General features: G+C 30.9%; 1 protein-coding gene across 1 annotated transcript; it reads right to left on the bottom strand.

Moving 5' to 3' along the window:
• Positions 1-1,104: 1,104 nt before the first annotated feature.
• Positions 1,105-2,538, bottom strand: LOC112520130 (galactolipase DONGLE, chloroplastic-like). The gene is made up of 2 exons (XM_025128431.1): positions 1,428-2,538; positions 1,105-1,340 (listed from the first exon to the last, which is right to left on the bottom strand). Exons 1-2 carry the CDS (start codon positions 2,536-2,538, stop codon positions 1,105-1,107), a joined length of 1,347 nt encoding a protein of 448 aa, XP_024984199.1.
• Positions 2,539-16,605: the final 14,067 nt, after the last annotated feature.

Below are 16,605 nucleotides of genomic sequence, written 5' to 3'. Positions count from 1 at the left end.
CCGTTTACCAATGCTTACCCGGTAAGCACCTACCATTAATAGTCAACTCTTTCACCTAACTTATTGGTAAAATTTTAGTCCATTAAAACGACATTGTATACTACATTTTATCCGACAAACATTTATTAGGTAAGAGTCATCAGTCTCATATACCAGGTAAGACTCTGGATCCTTATCATCGCTCTTATCGGATAAGATTCTCGATATTTGTTATATTTATCTGATAAGGTAAAATAAGCTGATGAAAACGTTAAGTAACGATTTCTTACTCACCCTCTTTGGAAAATGGCCCTAGATGTCAAATAATTTGAACAAGTGACATCTATCCATTTCATATGTGATAGGTTCTTGTCACTATAAGGGTATTCGTACAATACATCGAGACACGACTTGATTTTAGTATTTCGTTTTATTATTGTTGTATGTCGATATAATACGGTTTTATGTGACTTTGAAAAAACGTTAATATTTATATTTTTGAATAAAATATAAATTTAAAAATATCATAAAATTTTGAATTTTTTTTATCAATATCAGTATCAAATTAATCTTTTTAATAGTTCTTGTGTTTTGGTGTAATTTTCTTAATTTGATTTTTTTAATTATAACTTAATTTAGATTTACTAACAAATAAATTTAATTTAGGTTTAATAATATAATTTTGTATAAAGATAATAACTAAGTATTATGCTAGAAATCAATGATTATCCTAATTATATTTTAGATTTTTTATATTTAAAATGAGATGTTTATCGAATATTTGATTATGTTTATCTACAGTTAGTTATATGAATTCAAATATGGAGCTTTAATAAGTTGTACGTATGCACGATTTACTTGTAATCTTAAATTTTAAGTAATATGCATCAATAAACAGTACTTCATGCATAAAAAATTGTTTTTAAGAGTTTTTGTCAAATGTTTTATAATATAGTATAGATATCATCTCGATTCCGATCAATACCCTAAATGATAAATTACTACTCTTTTGTTAGAAAACGATAAGGCTTTCAGACTACAGATAAATTTATACGGTTTAATTTTTGATCGTTATTAATTATATAAAATACAACACAAATTTAAGAAATTTATGGTGGGATTCAATTATGGGTAAGCTAACCTCATCATATTTGCTAACGTTACACAACCATGGTACACAACACATGTTATTGCAACATATCTCCATGGTACTAATGAGGTTTTCATCTTCATTCCTTTCAATTTTTTCATCAAATCCATTCGTTTTCTTCGAATTTTCGATCTCCCTGGACAATTCTTGATCATCTCGATATAAGTTTGCATGTCGTGAACGCACAAAATGTCATCGATCTTGAAGAAATTCATCACATTCATCCCATTTTTCTCACCATGGTCGATTGTAGTATCAGATATTCCGTTGGTTTCATCTTCGTCTTTCTTTTGACGATCGAGAACCAACTCGATACCGACATGAGCATAACTAGCACACCCCCAAACCCTAAAAGTCTCATTGAATATAAATCCTGGGAGTTTCGTTATAGGATCGTTCGCGTTAACGATTCTAAGAACTTTCACTCCCAACTCCTCACACCGTTCCTTGAAATGGACGTTCCCAACTCTCGGCCCTGCAAATGAAAAAACCGTTAACGAAACGGTGGGTCGTTTTAGTCCTAGTTCCGCGATGTCATATGCGAGTAGCAGAGCTAGGGAACTACCCATGCTATGTCCTGCTAACGTTATGCTCAGTTCTTCATTTTTATACCTTCTTAAAAGCCGAGAAACTTCTGAAAGAAGCTGTTCTCGACAACTTTGGAGACCAAACCTGATGTTCGTCTCGGAAGAAGTGTAGAGGTTGAGGAATCCAGCCTCCACCATGATATCAGGTTTGGGATCATCAGGATCCAACCTGGCAGGAGATAGCAAACTCATTAAGTTTGCTATCCACTCGGGATAAGTAACTGTCCCACGGAAAGTTACCAAAATATCCCTCCTCCCAATCCTCTTCATCTCTTCATCTGATGACACCGCAATGTACCCCACCCACCGGGCGGACGAACCACCATTCTGGATCGGAATGCTGATGTCAGCGGTGGCGTAAACATACTTGGTAACCTCATAACCCGAGTCACCCAACCCTACCTCCGAAAACAGGCGGTTCTTGCCGTACTTGCAGTTCAGGTAGCGGCTCGAATTAGGGTTCAGATCAAAAGCATCGTAGCAGGCGGTGACAAACTTTCCGTATCGGATGATTTCACGTTGGAGAAGAGGATTTAAGGGTTGAATGAGATCTTCCCAGTTGTTTAAACCTTGAACATCTCTCCAGTTAAGAGCTAAACAGCTTGGAGGAACAGAAGAAACCCTAGTTGCAGATGAAAGTGATGAGGGTAAAGACGTAATTTGAACAGTAGTACTACAACAGATCTTCTTGGTGAAATTAGACCTAGAAGAGTATCGTCTTTCTGGGGTGTTGATCATGGCAGGATCAACAGCTGGGAACTTAACAAGATTGATCATGCATGGATTGTTCATCATCACGTTAAGCAAAGATTTACAAGCCATGCGGGCAAGAGAAAGATCAATGAAATTAATCTAAGGAAGGTCTTGACTCACGATGAAGCAAAGCTCAACAATGGAGAAGAGAAGCCATACATGTCTGTATCTATATATATATATATATGTGTGTGTGTGTATGTGTGTGTCTGCTTGTATGTACATACACACTGATCACATATAGGTAAAGGATGTCAACCTTTCCTCAGAAAATGCAAAATATATGGACGAAAATGGAAAACAGTGTCATATATTTTTTGTATAAAATGATATATTTTTTATACTTTTAAGACATTTGAATCCTAAAAGGTGCGTTTAATTATTGCTGCATAAATTTTAGTGGATGTTTGCATAATTAGCGTTTTTAACATATAAATTGGTTTTGCATTATTTTATACCTTAAAAATAAAATAAAAAGGTAATTCTTTACATATGGATCCAAGTTGTTTACATAAATGCTTATTTAATATCTATCTGTAAGCACGGATACTAATGAGTTGAGTTGATCGAGTTAAAAACATATCAACAACTCAATTTAATGTTTGCTGTTTGAAAAAATCTTAACTCAACCCAAACCGTATGGGTTGGTCGGGTTGATACTTTGGTATATTAAAATATTCTTCAAACCTTGAATATGTTATTTCTCTACTCATAATTTATTTTTCATCATCAACTAATTGATACAACTTATTCATACTTCTTAAATCTTACGTATATCGCATTCAATTAATTTTCCCAATTTACATATATATGTTCACGGTTACTAAACATATATACGAATGAGTTATATATAGATGGAGAATAGATTGAAAATATGTGTATATGAAAAAGGCACGTGATAGTGTAATTGTCTAATGTATTAAATCCAAGAAATACAAGGATATCGAGTTCATCAGGTTGAGTTGGGTTCAAATAATAATAACCCAATTTCAACTCAATTCCTACGGTTTGGAAATTTTACAACTCGATTAGACATCGAGTTGCTTCGTGTTAAGTTATTTTGTGTTGGGTTAGGTTGGTCAGGTTTTTGAGCAACCTTACTTGTAAAAATCACCACTTTAATCTTATTTTATCAGGATTGTAGCTTATCAAAATAGTATTGTATACAACAATTTACCATGTAAATACAAGATTTTCTTGAATTACAAAAAAAACAAAGGTGATGTTTTATAGGAAAACGTACGTTTTCAAGGGACTTAAAGAAAAACAATAATTTAATTAGTAATTAAAAAAATAGGGAAAGAGAAGCAAGTCGCATGGATGGCGAGGAGTTTGACCGGAATTAAATAAAAGAAGGGAATCAGGAAATTTGGTTGGATTAGTGGTCGGTGGGGTTTAAAACAATTAATTTGAATGTTGCGGCTGAGAGTTGAAAACCACAGCGGGAAGCATAATTATAAGCCTCATCACTTGTTTCTTCTTCCTCTTTCTTTTCTCCTTTTTTTAAATTAATATATTTTATACAAAATATTTATATTTTGTTTAAATAAATATTTTATTTAAATTAATTATCCCATCAGATGTTTTATATGATGATTGTTCATATTAATCATTTTCATTATAAACTTTTTCTTGCTTCGTATATTTAGTGGGTGTTTAAGATTGCTTACAAAACAACTTATTGACTTGTTTCGATGTGATATCCGTAATAATCACTTTTGAGTGTTTAGATAAACAGCTTGTATCAGTGCCAAACCGATAATAAGAAGTTTTTGAAGAAGTTAAACCATGTTAAGTTATAATAAGTTAATAAGGAGTTTCATAAGTTGTTTCAAATAACACTTAATAAAATATGTTTTACATTTTGAGTGAATCAGATATTGTAGTAAAAAAAAGTTTAACAAAATACTCTTTTTTTCTTTATACAAATTATATTGAAAGGTAACTAGTCTGATAGTAACCGGTAAATTTTATATTATATGAAGGTTAAATGTGTAAATCTCATCAATATTAATAAGTGTGTGTGAGTATTGACCGTATATAAAAGTTAGAGCCCCCCATGTGTGAGAATATGTGAAACCTTATATTAATCTCCAAAAGAGCCTTTGAGGAGAGAAGGGAATTCCAACATATATAAAGAAAAATTGTCCAAGTCTAGCTGATGTGGGACTCTAACACCATGTTCACTTTATATACAGTAAAGTGAGTAGGGGTATAATTTGTATATGTCGGATAAATTTTTGTTCGAGAAAAGTTCATTGAATAGTATAAATGTTTGAAGATGCAAACAATTTAGCGATCAACCATCCTTAAAACAAAAGTAAAAACCGCATAACCCTTAGGCCACTTAAAATCTACTATCACCAATAAGAGAGCAATACAAAGTTTGTCCTAGATAAATCATCAAGATGTATGGAATCAAAATAAACCAGACACAAAAAAGCATCACCTAGAATTAATATTCTATCGATGTTTGCACTTTGTGGTCCAACAATAAGTGACCAAACGCTACAAAGACGTTCCATTAATTTACAACTGGAGAAAATAATGGATGTACGATTCTACACTGTTACCACCTAAAGAGCTTGATTCTTTTGCTCCATCATCTACAGCCCCACAGATTATAGATTGTGAGGTTAAGGACAATGATGACACAAAAACATAAGGTTGACTTATGTTAAATGACTTCAAGTAGCAAAAGTTAAGCGGAAATGATAGGTTGTATGCAACTTCTATGAGAAGAAATTAAGAAGAAGAAACGAAAATGTGACCAAACATTTACACGAACATTTCAATATATGTCATCCCAGAAAGCATCATAGCATAAAACAACCCTAATAAGAAAACAGATGGAGCTGCTCGAGTTGGTGCTCAATCATTTGATCTGTAATTCTCAAGAGAAGAACTTGTTAAAAAGACAATCTTGTATCAGTATCCATTTAACATGGTGGGACATATTGAACTTAGAAGTTGTGAACTTGATTAACTCATCGTTCAAGCATGTCTCTTGACCTACTCATAGAAGTGATGATATTCTACAGATATACGAGAGTTAGAAGACCAGCACTGAGAAATTTTTTGAGAATCAATCATGGTATTATTGGTATATTTGCAAAGACAACGACATGTGGACAGCCATCGTCCACAGACCAGAAAAGAGGCCACATGATAGTAACTACACCCCTATCATAAAGTTTTCATAATAAAATTATAAGGTTTATTGTTTTTATATTCTATTGTAGGATTAACATATACACCCTTCAAGCTCAAAAATTCCTACAAGCAGCCAGCGGGTGGATCGGGGAAATGGGAGAAGAACAACTTTTTCGCAAGGAAGGGATCAACTACGAGTACAAAATGCTTTTCACATACAAGTCGGATAATACGATATAATGCTAACGCACTAACAAAAGAGTTGATGGAGTGTCTGATTGCATGCTTTCTATTGATCTTGTAAGTTATCTACTACTTGTATTCAGATAATTGTGGTCTTAATATATTCATGATGGATAAGATGAAGGAAAACATATGAAATGATCATTTACTATTGAAAGGGGAATTACTTCATATTAAATGTTATGCGCATGTCTTAATTTTGATTGTTTAACAAGGAATAGGTGCGTTTAAGTTGGGATATGAATTATTTATCATGGTGTAATTTATTGGACTGTAACACCTAAATGAAAAGATTTGAGATGGTTAAGTATCGATTATTTATTTCAAGTAAGAAAAAGTTCTTGATTGTAAAAGCAGGTAAATTTAGACTCATATGTTACTAATTAGCAGTTTTTCCGTATATAAAAATGCTTAATTATATGGTACACACTGAAAGAACTGTTGATCGAGATTGGCTTTTTATCAAAATTGATGCATGACAAGTTGAAATTCCGTTTACACTATGACTTTAATGTTTTATGGGGCCAAATTTACAACTACTGATATTTTTCTATAAATTTGTGAATTCCAGTTGGTATTTAGTGAGTGTCTTAGATCATGACATGTGGATACCAAAGTGATGGTTAAATTGAGGAATTTTAGCAAATATTGGTTTGTCATACAAATAATAATAGTCTTAACTGCTACTTTCGGTTTAAGATTTAAAATTAAGCAGTTTGATTATATTATTTCCCCAAATGTATGGTTTCGAGTCCCGAATATATAATCGAGCAAATCAGAAAGTTGATTTACAGTTTGGTTAAAGAATACAAACGAAATAATGATGAAGAAACTCTTTGTAATTTCTCATTGCATAGTTCTGAATGGATGAGAATTCTTTTCTCTAGAACCCGCTAGGATTAATGGGGTGGATTGTTTCCTGAACCGTTCTGGACGATCTTGATGCAAGACTTCGAACCTAAGTTTTGAAGATCAATGCCTTACTCGGAGATCCGAAGATCCATTCTGCACATACGATATGTCACTTTAACGATTCAAACCCACAAATATCTTTCTAATTATCACTAGACTCAGATAAATTTTTGAGTTTCAAAATGAGCATAAACCCCAATTTTAATTTCGTGAAAATTCTCACGTTAAAAATACATTTTACAAACGTATATTGATTGTATTTATCGGTTTTATATATTTTAAAGGTAAATTGAAATGGTACCTGATAAATGTTTTTAACAAACGAAAATGTAATTTTTTTCGTAGCTTTTGGTTATTTTAAATAAAATATTAAATTTTAAGGTCACTTTTTTTAAAAGAAAAAAGAAAAGGGATTTGAACAGAATTTTTCTATTTTCCGCCCAACACACATATATATATATATATATATATATATATATATATATATATATATATATATATATGATATATTCACCTGGACATTGGAAGAAATGGCGTGAATCACAACACAACACAACTCTTCTTTTTTATTTATTTATGAGTAAATTACATATTTAGTCCATGTGGTTATATGGGAAGTATAAATTAAGACCTCCAAACAAAATAATTACATCTACATTGTTTCACTTTTAATGGATTAGATCCTTTACCCTAAATCCACTTACGCATACTCCGTTAAATCAAGGGCAATATGATCCTTTTACTTTTTTCTTTTAAAAACATAAAAACAACACACACACACACACACACACACATATATATATATATATATATATATGCCTACAATGTCGTTCCCCCCAAGAAAGTCCCCCAATGCCACTCCTTTTTCTCCATCGGCCTAACTCTTTATTCCATCTCCGGTCATTAACCACCGCCTCTTTCCCTTTCATCCCCCCTTTTCCTACGACTCGAATAGTGGCGGAAGGCCATATAGGCCTTTAGGAGCCATGGCCCCTAGGCTTTTTGATTCATTAAGTGAATATATGTGTGTGTGTGTGTGTGTATATATATATATATATATATGTGTGTGTGTGTGTATATATATATTGTGGGGGGGGAGGGGGTTTCCATAATTCCCATATTTATTTATTATTTATGTAGGGGGTTTTGTGATAAAAGGGTTTTGTAATTTAGAAGTCCAGGAACTGTTGTGTATTTACTTTGAGCCGAAAGGGTTTAGTTGGAAAGTGGGTCCATATTTAAGTTCGTAGCTTCTATTTTGTTCCAGTTGCGTATTTTAGAAATCCAAAGCCATTAATGGTGTGGTGGTGGGGGTTAGGTTAGGGGCGTGACAGTAACGGTAGTAGCATGATCATAGTAGGGATATGCAGTGAGTGACCAAGGGGTGGGCAGGTGTGATGATAACAGTATTGGCATGATGGTTAATGATGGGATAGGGTGGGTGGCGGCAATAATAGTGGTGTGGTGGTGGTGGGAGGTTAGGGGTGGGGCATGACGAACAATAGTAGCATGATCGTGGTGGATAGTGATAGAATTCAATTCCTTCCATTATGCCCATGAATGATAAATTCATTAATTTATGGAATTCAACAAAATTTGAAGAATTTCATCCATTTTCAAGAAATGCACCAAACAAAGGAATTTGACATTCCAATTCCATCAAATTCTTTCGAATTCCGAGTTTAAAAATCAATATATTTTTTTAAATAATACTAAAACTCGTATTTTTTAATTCTCTACAAATAAATACCAATATTATTATATTTTCTATATAATCAATCTCTTTCTTTATTTCAATATTGTTGTTATCTTAAAAATTCCCAACTTTTTATTTCTTTCGATTTTTTAACAAAATTCGAAATTACAAATTATTATGTCTTTTACATCATGCAATTTAGTGTTTTTTTGAAATTGTTTGCAACCTGGTTTCATTTATTTTATAAGTGTATGATAAATATATAATCTTTATAAAACGATAGTCTAAAAACAGTAAAAAAAAAGTTGGTTTGGATTGAATTTAAAAATTGGATAGACGGATGAAAAAGATTGTAATGTTGTCCATATTGATTTTTTTGACATTTTAAAATTATTATTTTTACTTATTTGGATGTAATATTAAAATTACATAAATTGTACGATCTACAGTATTCTTTTGAACATTATCTCGCATGTCTTCAAAGAAATGATGTATGACCGTATCATTTATGTAATTTTAATGATTACATCCAAATAAACAAAAAAATAATTTAAAAAAAATCAATATTGGCCAACATCGTCGATAAATTAAACTATCTCTTCCATTCACCTACCCAATCTTTAAATCTAACCTAACCCAACTTTTTTTTTTTCCGTTCATTAGTGATTCAACTCGACTTTAAGATGTCGTTTTATACAAATTATATATTTAATAGTTTATTATATATAATTATTTTTTTACTTTATATTATACTACAAAAAGTATATGAAAAATAGCTTAAATTATGAAGTCGTGGTTATAGTTATAAAATAAACTTGCCATATACTTAGAAAATAATGAAACCATGTTACACACAATTAAAAAAAAAAAAAAAAACCTAAATTACAGATGCAAAAGAAATTATCGGTTTCGAATTTTTGTTGAAAATTGAAAAAAATAAAAACTTGGGAATTTTCAAGATAATAAGAGTGTTGAAATGAAGAAAAAAGATTGATATAACGGAAATATATCAATAGTGGTGTCTATTTATAGAAAATTGAAAAATACGAATTTTAATATTTTTTCAAAAATGTATTAATTTTTAAAGTCAAATTTTAATGAAATAAGTTTATATAATAAATCTAAAAGAAAAAACAATAATAAAAACAAGCTACTGTTTTGTAGAGGTGTGCAAAATCCGAATGGTCTATAATTCAAACCCGAGCCAATAAGTGTTTGTGCAAAACCCGAATGTTGTGAAATACGAAAATCCAAAACCCGACCTTCGGGGGATATTTGGGTTTGGTTGGGTTTGATTTTTGACCACCCGACCTGTCCGAAAATCCGATATATATATATATATATTATTTCTAATTTTGGTCAAAAAGGTCTGATATTGCAAGCAAAAATAGGTTTGTGGTGTCAGATTTGATGGTTAATTTTTTTTTGGTCAAGATGGTTATTTGAATCAATTACCTTGTGTTCATACAGTTTCTTCTTTATCAATAACTAGTATGGGAACCGTGCGTTACGCGGTAGTATGAGTGCTCTGATTAATGATCTGAGGATTGTCTATATAAATATATATTAATTGTTAATAGAATCATCAACAAATCATATTCAAATAATTTGAAAAAGTTAAATAAAATATAGTTAGTGAAATTTTAATATACACACACAYAYAYATATATATATATATATATATTGAGAGATAGATTTGTTTAGTAATAAAGTTGTAAAACTAAATAAAATGAGTAATAATAACAACGGAAATATTAAGGAATTTGACACAAACTTAAGAATAAAAAATACTCCACATAAAGATATGTCTCCTTCAAAGGAAGATGTACATATACTATTTTTCATCTTCAACACACACCTTGACTTTAAAAACACAATAGTGAATGGACCAACCATACGATATGTAAAAAATCACATACCAAACTTAAAGACTTCAAATCTTTATATCCCAATAGATAAAATTATAATGCAATCAAAATCATACATGAACATACATAAAATTATAATACGACTAAACTTACGATAAGAACATACTTAAAAATATAATCCAATCAAAATCATGATACAAACATACAAACATTCTAATACACTTTAAATTACAAAACAAACTTGCATAAAATCCTTACCTTAGATCATAATAAAAAATTCTCACAACCCAAACTTGAAAAGTTCAAATTTTCAAGACTTGATAAACGTTAAAGAACTCGAAAACCTGCAAACCAAAAAACGTTCAACATAAGTAAAAATTACATGGTGAACTTGAACATTTTAAATCTTTATCTAATACATAAGAGTTATAATGCAAACAAAAATCATGATACAAACATAAATAAAATTATAATGCAATCAAAATAATGAAACAAATCAGTATAAATTTTTTACCTTATATTGCAACCAAAAAATCAAATATTGAACTTGAAGACTTCTTCAAATCTTCATGACATAATGCATAAAAACTATAATGCAACCTAAATAACGATACAAACATACATAAACTTATGGGAGAAGTGAAAAAAAATTATGAAGATTATCAATAGTAAAATAGAAGAAAAACCAAAGAGAAAAAAATAAATTTAGAGATGTATAAGATAGAGATAGAATTTGAAAGGGTGTGAGAGATGAAGATGAATAAATAGTTGTTGTTTATATGTATATAAATAAATGATTGATGGGAAAAGATGAAGGGTTTAGAGTTATGTCATTTGAATTAATATAGAAGGAGATGAATGGTTTGGAGTTGAATGCAAACATTTAACAAAAAAACATAAATTGACAAAAAAAATATATATATAGTAGTGGATATTGAGAGAATGAAGGAGAAAAAAGAAAAATGAGGTTCTAGGCTTTAGGAGAGGCTACTTCAAACGCTCATGGTTTATTCTTTAATATATATAATAATACATAAGAGTCATAATGCAAACAAAAATCACGATACAAACATAAATAAAACTATAATGCAATCAAAATCATAAAACAAATCAATATAAAATTATTACTTTATATTGCAACCAAAAAATCAAATATTGAACTTGAATACTTCTTCAAATCTTCATGACATAATGCATAAAAACTATAATGCAATCTAAATAACGATACAAACATACATAAAATATGGGAGAAGTGAAAAAAAAAAACTATGAAGATTATCAATAGTAAAATAGAAAAAAACCAAAGAGAAAATAAATAAATTTAGAGATGTATAAGATATAGATAGAATTTGAGAGGGTGTGAGAGATGAAGATGAATAAATAGTTGTTGTGTATAAATAGTTATTGTTAATGAAGCTTAAATTCAAAAAAAGTTTATCATATCTTGTGATTATAATATATCAAAATTTTATTCAAATTTATATGATCAAATCGTAAACATTATCCAATCGTAAACACAATTATATTCTATGATAACAACACATCCAACAATATTGAAAAAGAAACATGTAATAACAAATAACATTTTTTAATGAATATAATTTCTACATACCTTTTAAAATCTTTGAATTCTTCTTCAACTCTCACTTTCTTCATCCCTTACCAAAGGATTTTATATGATTTCATTTTGTTTATTATTGAAACTTTAAAAAACAAATTTCATTAAGAAATTAAAAAAAAAGTAAATGGAATAGCAAATCAAGAGTTGGAGGTTAAACTTGAGTATACAAAATTAAAAAAATAACCCGGGTTAATTATGAGCTATACATTTTTCATCCAAGGGCAAAAAAGTCTTTAACATATTCAACGTTTAAAAAAATCAAAAAAATGAGAAAAAAGATAGGAGGGGTTCTAAGCATTAGAAGGTGTCACTTCATTACCTTTGGTTTCTTCTTTAATATATATATATATAGATTAATCATCAGTCATTATCTTTATTAGATATATTTAAACAACATAGAACTATATTATATTTTCATTAAAAGGTAAAATAACCTTTAACTTACTTTATTCATCACTATGTTACAAGTCTTCTTGTGATATGATTGATTTCGTTTCCAAAAAATGTTAGATGATCCAAAAGCTAATATTTGATCGACTCATCATGAATCTTTAAAGCATTCTTGTGATATGATCGATTTCCTTTCCATGAAAATGTCATATGATCTAGAAGCTGACATTTGATCGATCAATCATGTATCCAACGGTTAAACGATAATCTTTGCTTTTTACATCAACAGTTTGAAAATCCACTGATATATCAATATATATATATATATAAAATAGTGTGGTCTAACTACTCATTCACTTGGTCAAAAGCTTACAAATTGTTCCTATTATATTTCTACATTTGATGTTCGGTATGTTTTGGGATGTTTAAATTTTTAAGTTTTGATATTGTACGCTTAAATTATATAACTACAACAAATTTTATGATATGACAATATCAGAGGCGGACCCAGTGTATAAGATATGGTGGCGTACGACACCGTTTTGTTCCTTCATTATAAGGCAAAAAACTTAGAGTCGTGAAAGGCGTCACCATATATATATTTTTTGATATGGAGAAGGGAGATCCCTCCTATCAAGTAAAAAACCATAAACACTAGAACATATTACGCGATCGGGTGGGGGCGAACCACATCCACCGGAATAACCAAGGCATCCTGAAGAAGAGGGAGAAAAAAGAGAAACCAACCACAAGGTAAGGTCCCAGGCTGGCCAAGCTTGGGAAGCAAACGGGAGGACAACAAATGAAGGAAAAGGAGCCTAAATCAGGCACACCCATTAAAGGAAACCAAGAAAACAAGGGAACTCAAAGGACATCACCAAAAACAAGACCAAGGGGATGCCACAGGGCAAAAAACATCAGTGAACACCAGGGGAGGAATCCATTTGCTCAGACATCTGAGATGACTTCGGATCAACCTGGGAGGGAGAGATATCATTGGTAAGAAACCGAGCGTATATATTTTGAAACTATAATAAAAATACAAGTTTGTTTTGACAAAGTTCGTTTTTGAACGATTTTTCTCCCATTCTAGGTGTGAGTTCAAGTCTTGTTTCACTCATTTTATTAGTTTTTAGTTGTTAATTTGATGTTTATTGTCGAAAGAAATTACAATAAGAAATTCGAACACATAAACTCACATACAAAAAGTAAGGAACTAATTAATAGGCCAACGATGATTTTTTTTAAAATATCCATAGTTTCATTTCTTATAATCAAATGGTGTCATCACTCAAAAAATTCATAGGTCCGCCTCTGACAATACTTGAGTTCTACAAACACTTTTCAAATAAACTTTTAGCAACACTTTTCACTTTTGTTGTCGAATATTTCTCCAAAAACGTACATTCAGTTATGTTTTGAAACTCTCCTATGAAAAATTTCATTTGAGAAAATACCAGTTTATTATAATGTTTAGCGGGATGATGAAAGCAGTCATTTATTCATATAATATATTAAAATCCATTTGAGATCGAGTGTTTGAAATTTTATCGAACATTGATGACATAATAGTTTAAGCTGGTGGTATAAAGAGTGGTTTAACCATTCAGACCGTTATCTAATGATGATTATATTTATAAAGTATCAAAAACAAACATTTTCATCATAAAACTTGGACAATATTCACATTTATGTGTTTGTGGGTAGACCTACATGTTTCACCTCGCAACTTTTTGTTTTAGTGCAAATAAACTATGAATATTTGTTATACCATAATGTATCATTTTAAGAAGACCCGTGAGACGAATTGAAATTTCATAGCAAAACATTGTGAAGATAACCTTCAAATTTGAAGGTTATCTTCACAACATTTTGCTATGAAGTTTCAACTGTAAAAATTTGGTCTCATAGGTGTCACGAAAACAAGACGGTCACATGTGAACCCAACCTTGTATGTTTGTGTATGTATATATGTATGTCACATAATGGTAACAAGGTTATATTTAATTAGTTATTAATACAAAATTATAATTTATCTTTACTATATTAGAAAGTATTCGGTACAAACTACCAAAAACAACTTATTAGTATTGATATCTTAAAAATGATGTTAAGGGTTATAAACCACAAGGGTGGTGCTTGATTGGTTTGAGCTTGACTCCAAAGGTCAAAAGTACCAGGAGGTCTCATGTTCAAATCCAAAGAGAAATAAAAATCCTTTTATGGTCACGGAGGTTCAAATGCGGACTCCCGGCTATCTATAAAGCAGATGGTCGTCCTGAGATTAGTCGGCCCTTATAACGGGTTGGATATCCAGGTTAATCAAAAAAAGAATGATGTTACGGGTTATTTTAAAATATGTATAATTTTTAAAACTTATATAAAAATAACTGGTGGACTCCATAAATTTACCTTATCTTTTCTAAATTTAAATTATATGAATATATATATATATTTTTTAAACCAATTTTATATTAAAAAAAAACAAAGATTTTATTCTTTTTGAATTACAATACTCATATTGATATAGATATATTTCAGTTTTTCAATATGAATTTTAATTTTTGATGACAAGTATATTCATATGAGGGTATTGTAACAACCCATTAAATCCAAATCCCAAAAACCATGCTATTACATATAACAGGTTTCAATTACACAAATAGATCAGTATTATTCATACATATTAGCCAAAAATATGGTCTAAAAAAAAAACTTTTCTAATAAAGACTAAACCAAGAGCCAATTACATCTTTTCTTTACCTTTATTCTCCAACCTGAGTTGACCTGCAAAAATACATTTACAACAACCGAGGGTTAGACCGAAAGGTCTAGTGAGTAATATCTCTCATATAAAAACATGTCATAAATATGATAATAATTTCAGTTCAAATTTCAACTTATTTAAACTGTTGTGGATGCCCCACCATCTATCGCGGTTAAACCCGCCAACTATCGCGGCTGCCCCGCCATCTATCGCGATTAAACCCGCCAACTACTGGTTAAAACGATGAACAAACTCATAGGTCAAAGCTTAGCCGATGAATTCCCTCATCTCCCAAGGCGTGGGAGATGAGTACCCTTCATCTCCCAAAAACATGGGAGATGAATACAATTTACCGGATATAAATTTTTGAATCCAAAAAGGTCACATAATTTCATGTATCAAAGAAATCACGTGTAACGTAACAACACATAATTTACCAAAAAATTGTTAAAACTCACATCGTTCGACGTTAACCGAATTTATCTGGATCAACGCAAACACTTCTCAAACATCTCTTAAGAAAACTTCCGAGCAAAACCAACCTTCTCAAGTTTTCCCAAACCATCTATACATATACCGATAAAAGGAAATAGGTGAGGCGGTGCATGGGCATGCACCAGCTTCCTCCTCCCCATGTGGCAATCCCCATAAACACGATACCACCGGACCAAAATTATAATACCACAAGGCGGTGACCAAAATTTCACCATTGATTATCTCTTTCAACAATTGCCAGATTTTACCCTTGAACTTTCTATTGCTATTTATATTCGAAAGCTGATCAATTATCACTTAAAATCGAACACTACAGGTATATCCATACTAATATCTTTAATATATTATGAAGCATGTACAATTTATTGTTGCATACGAACAACTTCAAAAACCTCGGCGTTTGAACTCCATGAAACAAAATCATAACTAAATGATAAACATATTCAAATACATGATAAATGTTAAACCTTATTAATACAGAAAATACTCCATAAAACTGATAATTAACCAAAACCCTCTCGCTTTTTTCAAAACGATAAAACAAAATCGAAAGAGACAAAAAAATAAAACGAACCATGAATCTTAATTAAGGGTTTAAAATCTCAACTTTAAAATCGAGATAATAGTAAATGTTGCATACAATTATAAATAATGGCTTTTATTAAGTAATTTAAATATGTAGGGCTTGTGATCGAGTTAGACTGTTATAGTAGGGTTAAGGAAGAAGCTTTTATGGAACACACTCATTCAAGAAAGTATATCACGATCTTCCTTTAAAACTTTATATGAAGAAGAAACTAAATAAAAATATCACCGTATTTAAAAATAAGCAGTATAACTAGACATAAATAGTCAAAAACCTTCCAGCCTAGTGGTAAAGGCTTGGGTATGGCATAGTCATGAACCCGAGTTCGAGCTCTGGGAGGGGAGTGTTGGCGACATTTAAGTGAGGTCATGTTTAGCCTCCAAATTTGCCCGGGATTAGTCGGAC

This window comes from Cynara cardunculus (assembly GCF_001531365.2).
Source record: "Cynara cardunculus var. scolymus isolate 2C chromosome LG 10, CcrdV1, whole genome shotgun sequence".
Taxonomy (NCBI): domain Eukaryota; kingdom Viridiplantae; phylum Streptophyta; class Magnoliopsida; order Asterales; family Asteraceae; genus Cynara; species Cynara cardunculus.
Note: the sequence above shows the minus strand (reverse complement) of the source record. Positions and strands in the feature narration are given on the sequence as shown.

What these genes read in the sequence shown, in the direction of transcription:
- LOC112520130 (XM_025128431.1), bottom strand. Translation starts at nt 2,538, where the DNA reads ATGGCTTGTAAATCTTTGCTTAACGTGATGATGAACAATCCATGCATG. An exon ending in CGGTATCGAGTTGGTTCTCG is followed by an intron (nt 1,341 to 1,427) that starts ATCGTCAAAAGA and finishes TGAATGTGATGA; the next exon opens with ATTTCTTCAAGATCGATGAC.